General features: G+C 43.9%; 1 protein-coding gene across 20 annotated transcripts in view; it reads right to left on the bottom strand.

Moving 5' to 3' along the window:
* Positions 1-11898: 11898 nt before the first annotated feature.
* Positions 11899-17673, bottom strand: part of SIPA1L1 (signal induced proliferation associated 1 like 1) — a 375245-nt gene continuing 369470 nt past the window's right edge. For 18 of the 20 annotated variants that reach the window (XM_038545124.1, XM_038545128.1, XM_038545132.1 and 15 more), the window contains 3 exons: positions 16865-16979; positions 14504-14588; positions 11899-13873 (listed from right to left, as the gene is read on the bottom strand). In XM_038545124.1, the coding sequence (XP_038401052.1) occupies positions 13730-13873; positions 14504-14588; positions 16865-16979 (344 nt within the window). In that variant the 3' untranslated portion in view covers positions 11899-13729. The remainder of the gene's footprint in view (positions 13874-14503; positions 14589-16864; positions 16980-17673) is intronic. The other 2 variants (XM_038545140.1, XM_038545142.1) reach the window with 1 other exon arrangement.

Here is a 17673-nt window from a genome sequence, read left to right as displayed (position 1 = left end):
GCCACAAGACTCAGGTGATCAAGGGATATCTCCTGGGTGACAACCACAAAAATCAGGGCACTAGACTAAAAACTGGGGCACCAGACATGTGTACAGGCTCCCCTCTAGAGTACCTGTGCTCTGGAGCACTGCAGAGGGAGAGTGGGAGGATATTCCCAGAGATGATTACAGTTGGCTTTTAGATGTGTATTTAATTAGAAGCCTGGCCCTCAGGGCAGAGCTATGAAGATAGACTAATAGGCCTGTTTCATAGAGAGACTGGGAGTCTCTCTCCTAACTGCTGTGCTCTAGAGATGATAGCCAGTTAGGTACTCTTTCTCCATATATTATAGTTCTGTGACGCCCATGATGAGCATAAGCCCTCCTGGCTAGCAGAGCCAAGAAATTTGTGTCCCTCTGGTGGCAGCCACAAAAACCAGGTGCCAGATGAAAGTAAAGCTCCTTTCTGGGAGATACTGGTAAACTGGAAGAAATAGAAGGAGAGGATGAAAATGGTGCCCATTGGCCCCAGCCTTAGAAGAGTGTTTTTTTGAATAGCCCTTTAGATAGATGTATGTTAAATTAGATGCCTGCTCCTCAGGCTGATACTTTAAAATAAACAAATAAGCCTCTGCCTCTACTCTGGGTCCTGGGGTGGAGAGCCTGCCTCTGTGAACCTTTTAGGAACTATTTCTCTATTTGTTATAGCCTTGTGGGTCTCATGGATGCAAGCTCATTGGTTTCAAAGTTAGATGTTTTTGGAGCTTATCTCTCAGGTGCAGGTCTTAAAAGTTCAGGTGCTACATGTGGGATTCAAACCCTTTGCTCCTCAGCAAACTCTGGTTTGTATGTTCCCTCCCCATCGTGGGCCACACACCAAGGATGGGATTGTATCTCAGACTCTTCTTCCCACTTTGATGTGGGTTTCTTCCTCATTTGCCTAATATGTAAGAGTCACTCAGCTAGTTTCAAGCTCTTTTTTTCAGAGGAAATTGTTCCATATATAACAGTAGATTCAGAGTTTGTGGGAGGAGGTGAATTCAGGATCCCCCTACATGGCCATCTTGAGCTAGAACCTCATATTCTAGTTTTTGTGAAGGATTTAGGAGTCTGAGAGAGAATGACTCTGATCACATCAGGACCAAAGGAGAAGAGGCCAACTGAGGGAGATTAAAGATGGTGCATATTCTTTGACAAGCCTCTCCCGGAGATGTGGAGTCTGTTTCTACTAGACTTAAAAGAACTTGGGAAAGTGACACCATGTCATTTCTGGACTTAGCTTTTAAGAAGATTGGCAGATTCCACCTTGGTCTCTTGGAGCTTTGAACACCATGTTAGAAGCCCAACTACACTGTTAGTTGGAGCACATAGAGGGGGATCCCTGGTGGCTCAGCAATTTAGTGCCTGCCTTCGGCCTAGAGCATGATCCTGGAGTCCCAGGATCGAGTCCCACATGAGGCTCCCTGCATGGGCCTGCTTCTCCCTCTGCCTGTGTCTCTGCCTCTCTCTCTCTCTCTCTCTTTCTCTCATGAGCAACAACAACAAAAAAGAGCACATAGAAAGGCTCTGAGACTATCTAGAGAGAAGAAGGGGCCCTGCTGAGAGGATAAAAATATGAGTGAGGCCATCCTGGACTCTCTAAACCATCCCAGCTGAACAGCACTAAGTCGCTCAAGTTAACAGCACAGGGAGTGGAAGAATCACCCAACTGAGCCCTGCCCAAGTTCCTGACCTCTGGAATTGTATATAGGCTTACCCTGTGAGATTGCAAGTTTGGGTCCAGACCACTACAATAAAGCAAGTCACATGAATTTTTTGGTTTCCCAGTGCTTGTAAAAGTTAGGTTTACAAAAAAAAAAAAAAAAAAAAAGTATGTTTACACTATACTGTAGTCTATTAAGTGTGCAATAGCATTATGTCTAAAAATAATGTATAGATTTTAATTTAAAAATACTTTATTACTGAAAAATGCTAACCATCATCTGAGCTTTCAGTGAGTTGTAATCTTTTTGCTGGTGGAAAGTTTTGTTTCCATGTCAATGGCTGCTGACTGATCGTGGTGGTAGCTGCTTGGTGAGGTGGCTTGGAAATTTCTTAAGACAACAAAAAAGTTTGCTACATTAGTTGACTCTTCCTTTCATGAACACAGTCTCTGTAGCACGTGATGCTATTTGATAGCATTTTACCCACAGAACTTCTTTAAAATTGAAGTCAGGGCAGCCCCAGTGGCTTAGTGGTTTAGCACCACCTTCCGCCCAGGGCATGATCCTGGAGACCTGGGATGGAGTCCCACATCAGGCTCCCTGCATGGAGCCTGCTTCTCCTTCTTCCTGTTTCTCTCTCTCTTTCTCTCTCTCCCTCTCTCTCTCTCATAAATAAATAAATAAATAAATAAATAAATAAATAAATAAATACATAATCTGGGCAGCCCGGGTGGCTCAGCGGCTTGGTGCCGCCTTCCGTCCAGGGTGTGATCCCCAGGACCCGAGATCGAGTCCCACATCAGGCTCCCTGCATGGAGCCTGCTTCTCCCTCTGCTTGTATCTCTGCCTCTCTCTCTATGAATAAATAAATCAAATATTTAAAAAAAAATCTTTAAAAAATAAAATAAAATAAAATTGAAGTCATCCTCAGACACTCCCGCTGCTTTATTAGCTAAGTTTTTGTAATATTCTAAAACGTTTGTTGTCCTTTCAACATCCTTCATACTAGAAGAGGATCCCATCTCACGAAGCCACTTTCTTTGCTCAACCATAAGAAGCAACTCCTCATCTATTAAAGTTTTATCAATAAATTGCAGCAATTTAGTTCCATCTTCAGAATCTAATTCTAATTCCAGTTCTCTTGCTATTTCCACCATACCTGCAGTTATGTTCTCCACTGAAGACTTGAACCCCTTGATGTCATCCAAGAGGACTGGAATCAACGTCTTCCAAACTGTTATTCTTGATATCTTGACCTCTCCCTATGAATCACGAGTTGTTTTTTTTTTTTTTTTTTTATAATTCCAGTACAGTGAACAGTGTTATCTTAGTTTCAGGTATCCAATATAGTGATTCAACAATTCTATGCATTACTCTGTGCTAATCATGATTATTGTACTCTTTAATCCCCTTCACTTAGTTCAACCATTCTCCCACTCCCCACCCCTCTGGTAACTTCTCTATGTTTAAGAGTCTGGGTTTTCTTGGTCTCTTTTTCTCTGTTTCTTAAATTCCACACATGAGTAAAATCATATGGTATTTGTCTTCCTCTGACTGACTTAATTCACTTAGTATTATACCCTCTACATCCACCCATGTTGCAAATGTCAAGATTTCATTCTTTTGGATGGCTGAGTAATGTTCCATTATAGATACATACCACATCTTCTTTATCCATTCATCTATGAATGAACACCTGGGTTGCTTGAGTACCTTGGCAATTGTAAATAATGCTGCAATAAACAGGAGCGCATATATCTTTTTGAATTAATGTTTTTGTTTTCTTTGGGTAAATACCCAGTTGTGGAATTACTGGATCATATGGTAATGCTATTTTTAATTTTTTGAAGAACCTCCATCCTGTTTTCCACAGGGGTCATGAATGTTCTTAATGCCATCTAGAATGGTGAATCCTTGCCAGAAGTTTTTCAAGATGCTTTGCCCAGATCCATCAGAGGAATCACTATTTGTGGTGGCTATAGCCTAATGAAATGTATTTTTTTTAATAATAAAGCTTGAAAGCCCAAATTATTCCTTGACCCATGGGCTACAGAATAGATGTTGTCTTAGCAGACCTGAAAACAGTAATCTCATTGTACATCACCATCAGAGCTCTTGGGTGGTCAGGTGAGTTGTTAATGAAAAAGCAGCAATATTTTGAAATAATTCTTTTCTGAGCAGTAGTCTCAACTGTGGGCTTAAAATATTCAGTAAACTATGTCATAAATAGATGTGCTATCATCCAGACTTTGTTTTTTCATTTATAGTGCCACAGGCAAAGTAGATTAGCATGATTCTGAAGGGCCGGAGGATTTTTGGAATGGTCCACAAGCCCTGGATTCCACTGAAAGTCACTAGTTGTGTTGCCCCTAACAAGACAGTCAGCCTGGCCTTTGAAGCTTGGAAGCCAGGCATTGACTTCCCTCTCTAGCTATGAGAGTCCCAGATGGCATCTTTCATAAAAAGTTGTTTAGTCTACACTGAAAATCTGTAGCCACCTTCATTACTTCACTACTGGTCTTAGCTAGATCTTCTGGATAACTCGCTGCAGCTTCTTCATCAGCACTTCGGGATTCGTCTTGTACTTTGATGTAATGGAGATGGCTTCTTTCCTTAAACCTCATGACCTATCCTCTGTTAGTTTTCAGACTTTTCTTCTGCAGCTTCCTCACCTGTCTCTGCCTTCCCAGAATTGAAAAGGGTTAGGGCCTTTCTCTGGATTAGGCTTTGGCTGGTTTGATCTTCTCTCCAGACCACTAAAACTCTCCATATCAGCAAGCCTGTTTTCCTTTCTCACCATTCATGCATTCACTGGAATTGCACTTTTCATTTCCTTCAAGAACGTTTTCTTTGCGTTCACAGCTTGGCTCACTGTTTGATGCAGGAGGCCTAGCTCTTGGCCTGTCTTGGCTTTCCGCATGCCTTCCTCACTAAACTTAATTATTTCTAGCTTTGGATTTAGAATGAGAGACACGCCAGTCTTCCTTTCACTTGAACACTGAGAAGCCATTGTAGGGTTATTAATTGGCCTAAGTTCAATATTGTTGTGTCTCAGGGAATGGGGAGGCCTGAGGAGAGGGAGAGAGATGGAGGAATGGTTGTTTATTAAGGTGATGGCATGGTTCTCGGCACACAAAACAATAGTGACATCTATGATCCCTGATCACAGATCAGCATAGCAAGTATAATAATAATAGTTTGAAATATTGTGATAATTACCAAAATGTGACAGAGACCTCAAGTGAGCAACTGCTGTTGAAACAATGGCACCAATAGACTCGCTCAATGCACAGTTGCCACAAACCTTCAATTTGTAATAAATGCAATGTCTGCAAAGTGCAATTAGGTGAAGCACAATAAAAGGAGGTATGGCTACCTAATAAAGTGGTAGTTGTTTTAAGTACTAAGTATGAAGTAGCTTCGATGGCCATTGATAACCAGAACACCAACTAAAGGAAGAGATCCTGACCAGGAACATTGCCCCCTAGGTGCACGTCGGCTGGCAGTTGGGAAGAGTTTGGGCTTTTGCCAGGATTGACAGTGGGAACCTAGGCTTGTTCTGTCCCTCTGTTGCTTTAGCAAGCAGACTCCGAGGACCTTGGGCAGTTTTCTAAGAGATGTGCTTAGAGGCATAAAGTCTCTTCTTTTTTTATTTGATTGCTGAAAACTGGGAGCAACTTTGAAATCTATGACCCCGATCTGCTCACTGAGAAGGATACAGAACTGGTAGCAGGATATTACAGGAACATCAGTAATGAGATCTGATTAGACCAGACTGTAAAATTAACATCGTTGCAATTTATCCTAAGGAAAGATGAGTGTTATATACAGCATTTAGAAGTTGGTTTTAAAACAAAGATTTTCAGGACCCCTGGTGGCTCCAGCGGTTGAGTGTCTGCCTTTGGCTCAGGGCGTGATCCTGGGGTCTGGGGATCAAGTCCCCTGTCGGGCTCCCTGCGTGGAGCTTGCTTCTCCTCCCTCTACCTGTGTCTCTGCCTCTCTTTCTGTGTCTCTCATGAATGAATAGATAAAATCTTAAAAGAAGATTTTCATTGACTCCCACTAAGCAAATGCCTCTTGGTTAAAAAAAACAAAAAAACAAAACAAAAAAAAAACCTGGGTATACGGTGGGGTGAAGCTGAAAATTTTAGCCACTGAGTAAATGGCTCTTCAAAGGGTCACTCTACCTTCCTCTCATAGAGAATCTTGCCCGCCCAGCTGGGCCCAGCTAGCCATTCTCCCGAGAACCAGCCAAGTGTCCAGGTATAACCTATATATTCACCTATAACATTTGTTGGGACTTGCTGCTCCCTGGCTCAGAAGAGCTGGCCAGCGGTTTTTGAAAGCTTAGGGTGGAATTTCTCAAAGAAATGGATTCAGGAATCATCCATGTCATAAACACCTGGTATGCTTATTAAAATGAAGATTCCCTGACTCCACCAGACCTATTAATACTGAATCCCTAAGCTTAGAGTCAAAGAATAGGAATTAAACAACTTGTCCAGATGGTGCTAACATCAAAAAACCATTGACTCAGGCTTTCAAAGATTCTTGTACCTCTACACTTGGCCTGGGGTTGGACGGAGATGTTTTCCTGAATTGTAATTTGCAGGGAGAACATCTATACTGTATGTGAGAGAAGGTTGAAGCACCTCAGAGCCCCCTCTCTCTGTTAAGAGCTCCCAAAATGGGTGGTTTCATCCTAGTTTTCTGGTCTTTAGATACACTTTCGGTTGTCTTCTGTGGCCCCCAACCCCACCCCATTTATGAGTTAGTGTCCGTGATGCTCACTGCCTGGCTCCCTTCAGCAGGGATCCATGAAACCAGGCAATAAGGGGACCATAGGTGGGACCAATGGAGTTGAGAAAATATAGATTCAATAAATATCAGTGCTGGAATCTGAAGTGTGGGTTTGAATCCCAGCTGTACCCATTCACCAGCTATTTTACTGCAAACAAGTTATTCAACCTCTTTAGGCCTTGGTTTCTAGTTTTGTAAGATGGGAACAATAATAGCCCCAGCCCACAGGGTGGGTGTGAGGGCCCAGTGGGCCGATGCATGTAGGGCATTTGTGCCCTTGATGCATATGATATATGATTATACGATTGTGGAGCAGGGGCCGGAATCCATGATACAGGAGGAAAAGTTGAGAGCATAGGGGGCATTTGTCCAGGGAATAAATAACATTGGGAAGACTTGATATTTTCCAACATATTGATGGTTATTACTTGGGGAGTGAAATTTATGTTTGTGTAATTTGAAATGGCAGGACTGGGAGCAGTCACAAAAACTACAGGGAAGTGGATTTTCCCTAAATGAGTGTCTTTATTTTGCTTTTTTTTTTTTTTTTAAAGATTTTATTTATTCATGAGAGACACAGAGAGGGACAGGCATTGACAGAGGGAGAAGCAGGCTCCCCTGTGGGGAGCCCGACGCAGGACTGGACCCTGGGACTCCAGGATCACACCCTGAACTGAAGGCAGACACTCAACCACTGAGCCACCCCGGCGTCCCTGAAAGGAATGACTTAAAAGAGAAGTTGAAAGATACAGTGTGCTGCCCCAGAAGTCATGAGTTCCCCGTCACCCGAGGTGCTCACGCTCAGGTGGCTGGAGGATGAAGATGAGATTCAGTCCTGTCTGGGCCGGGAGGTAGAATTGCCTGTTTTTAAAGGTCCCCTTCTATCCACGAGTCTGTGACTCATGACTCCAAGTTTATTTAAAGAGAACCAGAGGGCAGCCCGGGTGGCGCAGCGGTTTAGCACCGCCTTTGGCCCAGGGCCTGACCCTGGAGACCTGGGATCGAGTCCCTTGTCGGGCTCCCTGCATGGAGCCTGCTTCTCCCTCTGTGTCTCTGCCTATCTGTGTCTCATGAATAAATAAATAAAATCTTAAAAGAAAAAAAAAAGGAGAACAGCCCACTTGAATAGATGAAGGGATGGCATCTTCACAAGGTGGATCCTAGTATGACTCTTTAATTCTTGGCTTTAAGCCCAGGAAACCACCCTGTCGCCATCGATTGGCTATCTTGGAGACAAAATTTTTCCTGCAACAAACATCCACTGGTTCCATTTTTGCCTCCAGAACCCCAGACATCGAAGCTGGTTTCTCCTTCATAGTGCAGGGTATCAAATCCTTAAAGGCGGTGGTCAGGAACTCCAAGTCCCCACCGCTCTGATCTTCCACCCCGTCTTTTCTTTCAGGTGGTCGAATTGCTCATTCCTAGTATATGTGAATGAAGCCCGAGCATCTCCACCAGCTGGAATCTTTACGAATAAGCTAGACTGCATTTATGATGTGTGTTTTAAGAGGCATAGCCTCACTGATCTGATATGAACCTACATTGGGCCGAGTTTATCTTTGTACCAACTAAAACAAGTTTGCTAAGCCTATTCCTTGTTTTAAGATGACGGAACATTTAAGCAGCTTAAAAAAGTAACTGCGTTCAGATACCTTTAAGCTCTTTAGAAAAATTACTAGGTCAGTTAACAAATCCGTCCTCCCTCTTCATTAAGATAGGTACTGAAGGAACACTTCCAGGCAACGTTTTAGTCACTTCTAGTTTGCTATTTGAACTTGACAACTTTCTTCCATGTATTTTCTAAGAGTGTTCACTCCCGGGAACAGCAGGTGGGTGAGGGTGGGGGTGTGATGGGAGTGCATGTGTATGATAGGGCCTGAGGCTGGTGAAGCTAATGGCTCTCTTGGGTTTGGCAAGAGGATCCAGAGGACAGCCACTTGAATGCCTATTTACCAGGCCAGTTACATAAATGTGTGTGGTGAGCTGGGAAGTGTGGAAGGCAGTAGGGGTGGAGGCGTCTGTGTTGCCCTGGAGAGCCCCTACCCTCCCAAGCCATTTATACTTTTGCAAAGGAGGCTGGATTTTATTGGTGGATATCATTTTATGGTGCTTTTCTTACATGCTGAATTACAGAAATGCCTCTAGAGGAGAGATGAGGCTGGGTGGACTCACTAGAGATTTGAGGGCGTGCTAACAAATATGTAACAACAACAAAAAACATGTAGTGAGATTGGTCTATTTAAAGGAACACAGAACACTTTGGTCAAGGAAAAAAGAATGGTGGATGCATCTCTGGAATATGTGGCAAGATCCCTTATGGAAAGCATTTGTCTAAAGATACAGAGTAAGGTACCCAAGGCTTAAGTTATTTTGTCCGGGAGATCATTCAGGTTGAAACTGGGTCATGAGAGGTCCAAATTGAAGAATAAAACGAGCTGCATGTATTTAAAGGAGGGGCTGAGCCCGGCAGAGGAGCTGTAAAGGAGGGAGGCATAAGGGATGTGCTCAAAGTAAGTGAGGGAAGGCAATGTGAGAGCTGCTGGCTCCCAGCACTGAAGGCGAGCTTGGCTGAGGGGTGTAATGAGAGGTGAAGGGGGAAAAAAAAAAGAGAGAGGTGAAGGGAGGTGAAGGTGAAATCTCTCGGGTCTCAGGTGTGATGACGCAGACACACAAATGCAAGACAGCAGGAAAAGCTAGATTTGCAAGGATGGTAGGCCAGAGGGCTAGTCTGACAAGGAACGGAGGGAGCAAAGGCTGGCAGGCCTGAGGAGAGGCAGGAGATCTGTTGGAAAGGGCAACAATGAGGGGCCAAAGCAGGAGTCCAGAAAACCAAGGTTCTGATGATCACCTCAGGAAAGAGAGCCACTGTCCTCAGATCTCTGAGCTGCAGCTTATCCAAAGGATATGGAAGATAAGCAACTCTTTCTTCTTCTCCAGACAGAAGTGGAGAAGATGGGCTGGTCTTCCAGCATGAGGATTTGGTTTCTTAACAGTAGCGGCAGGAATGAGGGCAGTTGAAAACTTGAGATTTGATAGGTAACTTTGAGATTTGATAGGTTCCTGGAGATTGGGGTAAGCAGGCTGGACTGAATCTGGAAGTGGGTGAGTGGAATTCAGCATTCCAGCCTAGAACCAAGTCTCCCAGTTTTTGGACTTCCCAGTGGCCACACACCGTGGGCCTGGCCAAGGGCTCTTCACCTGCTTTCCCATGTCTTGCTTTCCTTGGCAGCACTGCCATCCAAACTGTCAGCCAGCCACCCACCGCCCCAGCAAGGTAACCTAGGTCATTCTTGCTGACCTGGTAACTAGTTTCATCCCATTAATAGTCGTGAGGACACTCTAGTACCGTCCAGGTAACACAGGAATTTAAAATAGTGAAGTGGCAAAAAGATTCATGCAAAGGGGGATCTAAATTACCTCTTTAGTTAAATAAATAAATAAATAAATAAATAAATAAATATAGAAAGAAAAAAGAAAAAAGAAAAAATTTATTGTACCTAAACCCTCTCCTTAGTATAGTTTAAGCCCGTTTCCCCTGCAAGGTGCTCTGTGGTTGGCTGACCCATCAAAAATGATACTTGGGCATGTGGACGTAGTACGTGCTACAGTAGTAGCATCTATTTCTTTTCATTATTACTGGGTGTGGATGTCCACCTGTTTACTCTTTGAAAGCCTTGCTTCTAAACCAATACCTGGGAACTTCTAGAAAATGTTAACACTAAGTCCCCATCCCAGTCCTGCTAAATCAGATTCTGGGGATGCAGCCCTGTGATGATGCATTTTAACAAAATCTCCAAGTAATACCGATGGAAACGTAAGTGTTGAGTCAGCGTTCTAAAATATATAGCAAAGGGTAGAAAGCACCTGACAGGAAACCGAGGGGTGGAGCTCATGTTGGCCCTTCCGTCCCATTCTGCTATTAACATGCCAGGACACTGGCCCAGAAAACAACACAAAAGCCTTAAAATATTGGAGATGGAGGACAAGGTAAGTTATTGTGTCTTTGGTTTCCCAATCACTGGCTTTACATGTGTGATCCCATTTAATCTTTCAAACTATATGAAACTGTTACTATTTTATCCGATGAGGAAACCAAGCTCAGAGATTAACTTTTTATTTTTATTTTTTTTGAGATTAGGTAATTTATCTAAAGTCACAGCTGCTGTGTAGTGGGTGGGGTTTGAGTCTCAGTCCACATCAAATGTTTATCTGTTGGATCCAAGGTTTATTCATTACAGATAGGTCGTTAGTGGCACAATTCATACAGAGAAAAGGCATCCAACATTATTGTGGTATCATTCTTTTAAAAAGTAACAGAATTCCTGTTGAACAATGCCCTGGTCTTCTACTGGTCATGTGTTTCTGGCCCAGGTGTGCCATCTTGCACTTTCATCTCAACTTTGGTTGAGATGGGGAAGCAGCACCAAAAGGTTGCTGAAATGAATCAATTTTAAGACTGGAATCTGTTCAGGTTATCATTCTGTATTTAACTAGAGACGAGGGGCTTGACCTCACTGGGCCTATTTCCTTTGCCCTTGGACTCCCATCTTATTCCCGTCTGAGGAGTTGGTAATCCAACCCAACCCCATCTGTTTATCCCAGGCAGCAGATATGAAGCACAACCAGATGGCCCTCCAATCAGCTCAAGGATGAAGACCCTCCATCAACGTAGGCTAATGGCCTGAGGAGAGGCAGGAAATGTCTCCCAGGGACTCTCAACCTACTTCCAAGCCCTTCAGAAATAAAGGATAAGCCCTTCCTTCCAGGTAAGAATCATGGTCCAGACAGACCCTTTTAGCTTGCTAATCAGATTTATTTTGTGGCATCCAGTCTTGCCCTGTCTTGTAATTCTAGAATTTGTAGAACTGTTGAACCAAATAAAAGGAAGAAACTGTCAGTTCTCAATTAGCTGCACCAGTGGAGAGGAACAGTGATGTGGTAAGATTTTAAAAATTTGGTTCCATTTGGCTTTGGAATGCATTATGACTTTTTCAGTAGATTAACTTTTCTAATTATATTTTGTACAGCCTAATATTAACAGGCATTTGTATTCCCTGAGCACACAACATCTAACACAGATTCGAGTGATGCAGTAGCGGAGGTCCAAAAATGTGCTGGGCTCAGGGAATGATGGTGTTGTTATGGAAAATCCACACATGGATAATGAAGAGGGAACTAATTAGAAAGTGCTCAGCAAATATTAAATTATAAGCAGAGAAGCCAAATTAGGAATTCTCTAAGGACATGTGTACAGAGAGTAAAAAAGGTCATTAACATTCTATGAGGGACAGAAACTTTGAAGAACCCTTTTTCAGTGTTTATGGAACCTCATGAAAAAAAATCGGCTGCAAGGAGGGTCAATGAGTTACTGGGTGGTCTTTCAAATAAGAAAACCTCAAGCAATAATACCAAGGCATTTTAAAAGAGCGTTTAAAATGAATTTTATTGTTTGAATTTTACAAGTAGTCTTTAAAGACTTCAAACAAGAACTCTGTTGCAAAACTCTAATAAATAGCTTGCCCCAAGCCCCCAAACAAATGAAAGACTAAATAAAAACTAAAACTCGGAAGGATCAGCAAGACTTCAGAATGCTTGGATGTTAGCGATATTTCTCATTTACAAAGAGATACCAGGCAACGTAACAATCTCCTTCATACAAGTCAAAGAGAGAAAATAGACAGACAATTGAGATCTTTACAAAGCACTCCGAAATCTTCCTATTTCCATGATGGAAATGTCACCCCCCAAAAAAATTCCATGGAAAAAAAATCACAATCATGAATGAAACCATAAAAGTCTGGTGGAGGGGGTGGGAGGAGTAGAGGGAAAATCCATCCAGTTTCTCTCAGGGATGGAGGAAGGAGCTGAGATTACTTGGGGTGGGGAGCTTCCAAGCAGATGACACTAAATTGCTGAACGTTCCCTACATCAAGGTTGCCACTGAAGGGACACGGGTGTCAGCTGCATGACATTTTATGAAGGCAAGAAACAAGGCCACCAGGGGCTCCCCGGGTCCCTCAACACTGGTGGGCCCAGTGTGTCTGTCTGCAGGGCTGAGGGCCTTGGGACAATGGCCAGAGGCCCAGAGCAGCTGCATCACTAGACAGGAAAAACAGCACATCAATCATTTCTGCAACAGAATCCTCTGGCTGGCCACAAAAGGATTCGGGAAACACCGTGCTTCAAGTGCACACCAGGACATGCAGGTTTCATAAGCCCGTCCTAGGATCACAGTCGTTGCTCCCAACAAGCAAGTATTAAACAATTTAACATTCACTTTCCCTAGTTATAAGTACTGGTGAAGTCTGGCTTTGGAAAGGATTAATCTGGCCATTTTGAGTCCACTAAAAATACAATTTTGCCACATTTTCATCTTTACACATCTCAAACAAAAGCTATACTTTGGACCAAAACGCATACAAGTAAGATTTCACTCTGGAGGGATTCTGAAACCAATTAATGTTTGGAGCCAGGAAGCTGGAGGGGCATGGATTCCAATTGGACGGGACTCCCTTAAACCAGATCAAAAGGGCTCTAGCTCTGAGGAGCGCACACCTGGGCCCATCTCCCCCAGGAAAGGAAGGGGGGAGTGACGTCACAATGCAGGACCGCAAAGGGGCATGGCTCGAGGCCCTGGTTCTGTCTCTGGGGCGCTGACTCTGCCCCTGCCAGACACGGACATGGGGAGATAGGGGCTCTAGGGCGCTAGCTCATGCACAGGTTGTTCAGGGGAGGAAGGCATTTTCTCAAAGCACCTCCCTCCCCAGGCATTTTAGGAATAAAGGTAAGGAAACCCCCCTCCCCAAATAAACAATTTTAAAAAACTCTATTTTCCTAGGAGCAATGACATTTGTCAGTATAACGAGGGAAAGCTTGGGTTACCTGAACTTGTAAGAGCTAATGGAAATAGAGGCAGATGGGCCAGGGCGCCTTGGCCCACTTTCTTTTTTAAATACGTAACAGATAAAGATATTGTGCAAAAAAATAAAGACATTCACATTTTAGCAGTTAAACTTTTATTTTACTTTTTAAAATTTTTATTTACTTTTTTGTTTTTCTTTTCTACAAAAGGCAGATAATGATTGTTGATCTGCAATTGTTGTGTTGTGCGCTCCCCAAAAGGGGCCGAAGTAGGAAGCGAGGGCGGGTGTGCGGAGAAGGCGTCCAGTGGCAGGGCTGAGGGACTGCCGGGCCTCACTAGAGCGCACCCCGGGGCCCCCTGGCCCGACCGGCCATGGCTGCTTGCCCTAACTCATGTCTATGGTATTGAAGACCCATTCCGTGAATTTCTTCAGCTTGTCGGAGGCGTTCTGGGACTCCTCCTGCAGTCTCAGGTTGTCCTCCCGCAAGTGCTGGACCTCTGCCTGCAGGTGGGCTTTGTCTTCCTTCTCCTGGGAGGTAGAGCAGGGTAGAAAAGGGCTGGGACGGGGGGCTACGGATCCATCTGTCCCCTTCACCCAACTCTGTTCTTCGTCCTGAATATCTGCTAAACATCTCTATGTGTGGCCTGATAGTAGGCATTTGGCTACTCAAGCCAGGGAACGGGTCTACCAGAGACCCACTAAAGTTTATTTTGGAATGCAAAGACATTAACGTGTACTTTAATGTCTTTGGTAAGGATTGTCCTGACTTTTGGACTATGGTTTTGCTGGCCGCTGTCTTAATACAGTCAAAGCCATGGAAGAGACAAAGCAACCTTCAGTTCTCCTGGTGTGAAAGCCTATGGAGGTGTGTGGATCTGGGCTACTGACCCATTAGGTAAGAGGTGGGGAGGTCGAGAGAGAGGGCTCAGAGGGGCTGGCTGGGGTTTGAAGGCTTTCACGAGCTGGGAACCACCTTTCTGTACACATGACAAGGCAGGCCTGCCTGCACAGGGGTGTCAGTGGGAACAGAGCTCCAAGCAGCTCGTGGAATGTGTGTCCCGAGAAAACAGAACACCCACATGTTGTTCCACTAAAAGGGCGTTTGTTCAAGGGCAGTTTGCACAGACCAGGCACTCTGCTTTGGGAAGATGTGTTTACCTTCTTCAAATCTTCCCGGAGCATCTTCAGCATACCTTCCAGCTGGTCCACTTTAGAAGCCAGAGTGGGGGAGGAATCTTTACTGCTGGGGACAAGAAACAAAAGATGGTGTTGGCAGAAGCCTCCACGGCTGGGTTTGTTTGGCATTTTTTAACGAGGCCGCTGTATTTGCAAAATGGTTTTTTAAATGTCAAATTACTCAGTACGGTGGCCCAATGTGCATTTTCACTTTAAAAAAGAAAATGGTAATCTTAACAAAGGGTAATACAAGGGTGAACCACAGCCAATCAGTAGCTTCCTCTGTTAAAGATGCTGGATCTTCACGACAAAGGAATATAGGACAGTAAGTGAAAATGGTCTCTTTGTCAGGAGAGGTATTTTCTGGCAGGCACAGGTGTCAAGCAGTGGAGTGTTTCCTGTGCTCTTCAAGAAGAGCGCCTGTGTGCAGAGGGCTGATGTCAGTTCTACCTCGGGGCAACCGGGATAAGGACAGGGGAGGTCTCTGAGTCCCCCAGAAAACAGTTGTCTATGGTTACTCGTCCAGGTACAGCTAAGTTACCGTGCTTCCGTCTTGAAAGCTTATCTAAGTATCTTAAAATATTTAAAAAATATGTTTCAGAAGCTCGTTGGTCTGATGCTAATGTCTCCTTTACTATCATGATTAGCAAACTAGGCCTCCCCATTTTCTTTCTCCCAATTTATAGAAGTGCTAGTAACGCCTTGCTAGTGGAGTACCAAAAAATAAAATCCCAGGGAGTTATTAGAGCATGAGAAGGTCACCCAACTACCTGGACAGATGACCAGCAGGCGAGGGCTGAAGACCCCTGTCAACTGTCCTTTGTCCAACTCCCGTCTACCTGTATTCAAGCTGCAGAAAGTTTCCAATTGGGTTCTCACCGAACACACGACCTCAGAGTCACACAACCAAGAGTCTCGAGCCCTCCACCGGGAGAACCTGCAGCTGCCTCTTTCCAGAGGTCAAAACACAGATGAATGCTGGAATAAAAGGCAGTCTTTACTTGAGCTGTGTTGTTGTCTCCTGAGGATTCTAGATCTACAAGCCCATAAGGCAAAACTCACAGTGGCATGTGTGTCTCAAGTCTGTTAATAAGTAAAATGATAAGGATCTTCAAACTTTTAAAATGGGACGGCCAAGGAAAATTCTTAGCAGCCTATCTTGATGTCTGAAGGTTTCCAAAGTGAATTACATGTCTGTATATGCTCTGATTTTTAAAAACACCTTTAACTCCATTTGTTCACTGAAGAAAAATGCCAACCATCACCCTCAGCTTAAGCTTTAAGAACTATTGTTCAATAATCCTTTCTTAGGAGAATGGATTTGTTCACTTTGACTTCTCCTTGTGGGAGGCCCCGTACTAAGAAGGTACACCTCGGGTTCACTGCACCCTTGACTCTACAGTTTGTTTTTTTTAAGTTCTCAACAGCCAAACTAACAAACTGCCCCTCTCCCTCCCGAGATGCCTCAGTGAGAAGAGTGAATGCACTATCCATGAACTCTTCTTTCTCTGTCAAGAGCATTTCCTTGCACATTTGCTCAGTGAGGTCTTCAGGAACCAGCCCCCTCCCCTGGGCTATTTAAACAACCTAAGCCTGCCTCACTTTTCCTATTGTTGTCTGTTTCTGTCCAACTTTATAGGTAACCTGGATTCTTAACCATCCTCAAAAGGTTTTAAAAGGAGAGATTTCAAATCGATGAAAATTCTTCTGCATCAGGGAGCACCTATGACACATAGCACAGCAGCCTCTGGTCATATAGAGTAATATGACACACCTATCCAACATCCTCACCACTTGAAAGAGGGGAAAATGGAAGACCGCCTCTGCAGAGTGAAACAAAAGTCAAAATTTCTGCTCTTAACTCCTAAGGAAACTCTCTGGACCTCAGCTACCATTTGCTTTTCATTCTATATTGAATCTTCCCTATCCTGATGACCCAGACCTAATGCAGATCCAAAGCAGCATGTTGGGAAGCTGCTAAGATGCAGGCAGATTTACAAGTCTGACCAACTGAGAGTAGGGAGAGAAACTCAAAACCCAGGCTCAAGGATGTAATAAGGCAAATGATTTTTCTCACCTTAACACGATAAACCCTGAGAGCATAAATGCATTATGGCATTCAATAATAATGAATATTCATGATGATGACTAAGTCATCAAGAACAGTTTAATTATGTTTACAGTATTTAGTTACATAGCATTCTAGAATGTGAAGAGTCTGGCATGCTGGTGATGAGCTTCAATCAGCTAATCCATGTGGCCTCCATCTCTTCCCCACACTCGCTGTCACGAGTGCAGGGGACACACGGTGCGGAGTGATGACCTCGCTGCTGGGTGACCAACCTGCTATAAGACTTCATCTGGGCCAGAGCCTGCTCCTCAAGCTGGTCACCATTGGATGCAGCACTCAAGGGCCGGTGGCTTTCGTCACTAGCAGCAAAGAAGGAGGCTCTCTGGACTGGAAGGGAGAGAAGAAGCTGTTCAGTATTTGGAACCATGTCCTGGGTCTAGTCCCATCAAAGGTCGACAGCTGGCCCACAAGGACAGTCAAATCTAATCTACATGTGGGGCTGCATCAGGAACCCTGTCTCCTGACCCGTGGAGGAAAGAATTATGGTGTAAGTGGTAAGAGGATAGTAGCATTGTAAGAGCCCTTTTGAAAACACTTGTTGTGAATCAATCTGTAGTCCTCTTTTTCTTACTCATCAAAGTAGCATTCTGTGAAATGTCTCCCTGGAAACAGGCATTGGGCCAAATTTCCAGACCAAGGCTTTTTCCACTCGTGAGGATATAAAATGCACTTCTAGAAGTATGTTTTCCACAAGATTCCTGGCTACCTCAGTGGGTTTTAGCCAAAGTCCAACCATACGTGTTTCAAAATATACCCAACTTAAAGACTTGAGCCAAGACACCAAAATCAAAAGTTTAAAACCTCTCATTAAAAACACAAAACTATTGCCACCTCCTGTAAAGGAGAGTGACTAACAAATTGAAATTTAAAATCAAGTGCAGTCCTGGGGAATTGCCATCAGCTAACATGGGGATGGCCTCATGGGCTATTCCATGGTTGCCTATTCGATTTCTTCTGAAAACTGTAACTTGATGGAATAGCCACTTTTAATTCTTTAAACATGAGCAATTCAAAACAAAAC

This window comes from Canis lupus, chromosome 8 (assembly GCF_011100685.1).
Source record: "Canis lupus familiaris isolate Mischka breed German Shepherd chromosome 8, alternate assembly UU_Cfam_GSD_1.0, whole genome shotgun sequence".
NCBI classification, from domain to species: Eukaryota; Metazoa; Chordata; class Mammalia; order Carnivora; family Canidae; genus Canis; species Canis lupus.
The sequence above is the reverse complement of the archived record's forward strand: the minus strand, read 5'-3'. Positions and strand labels throughout refer to the sequence as shown.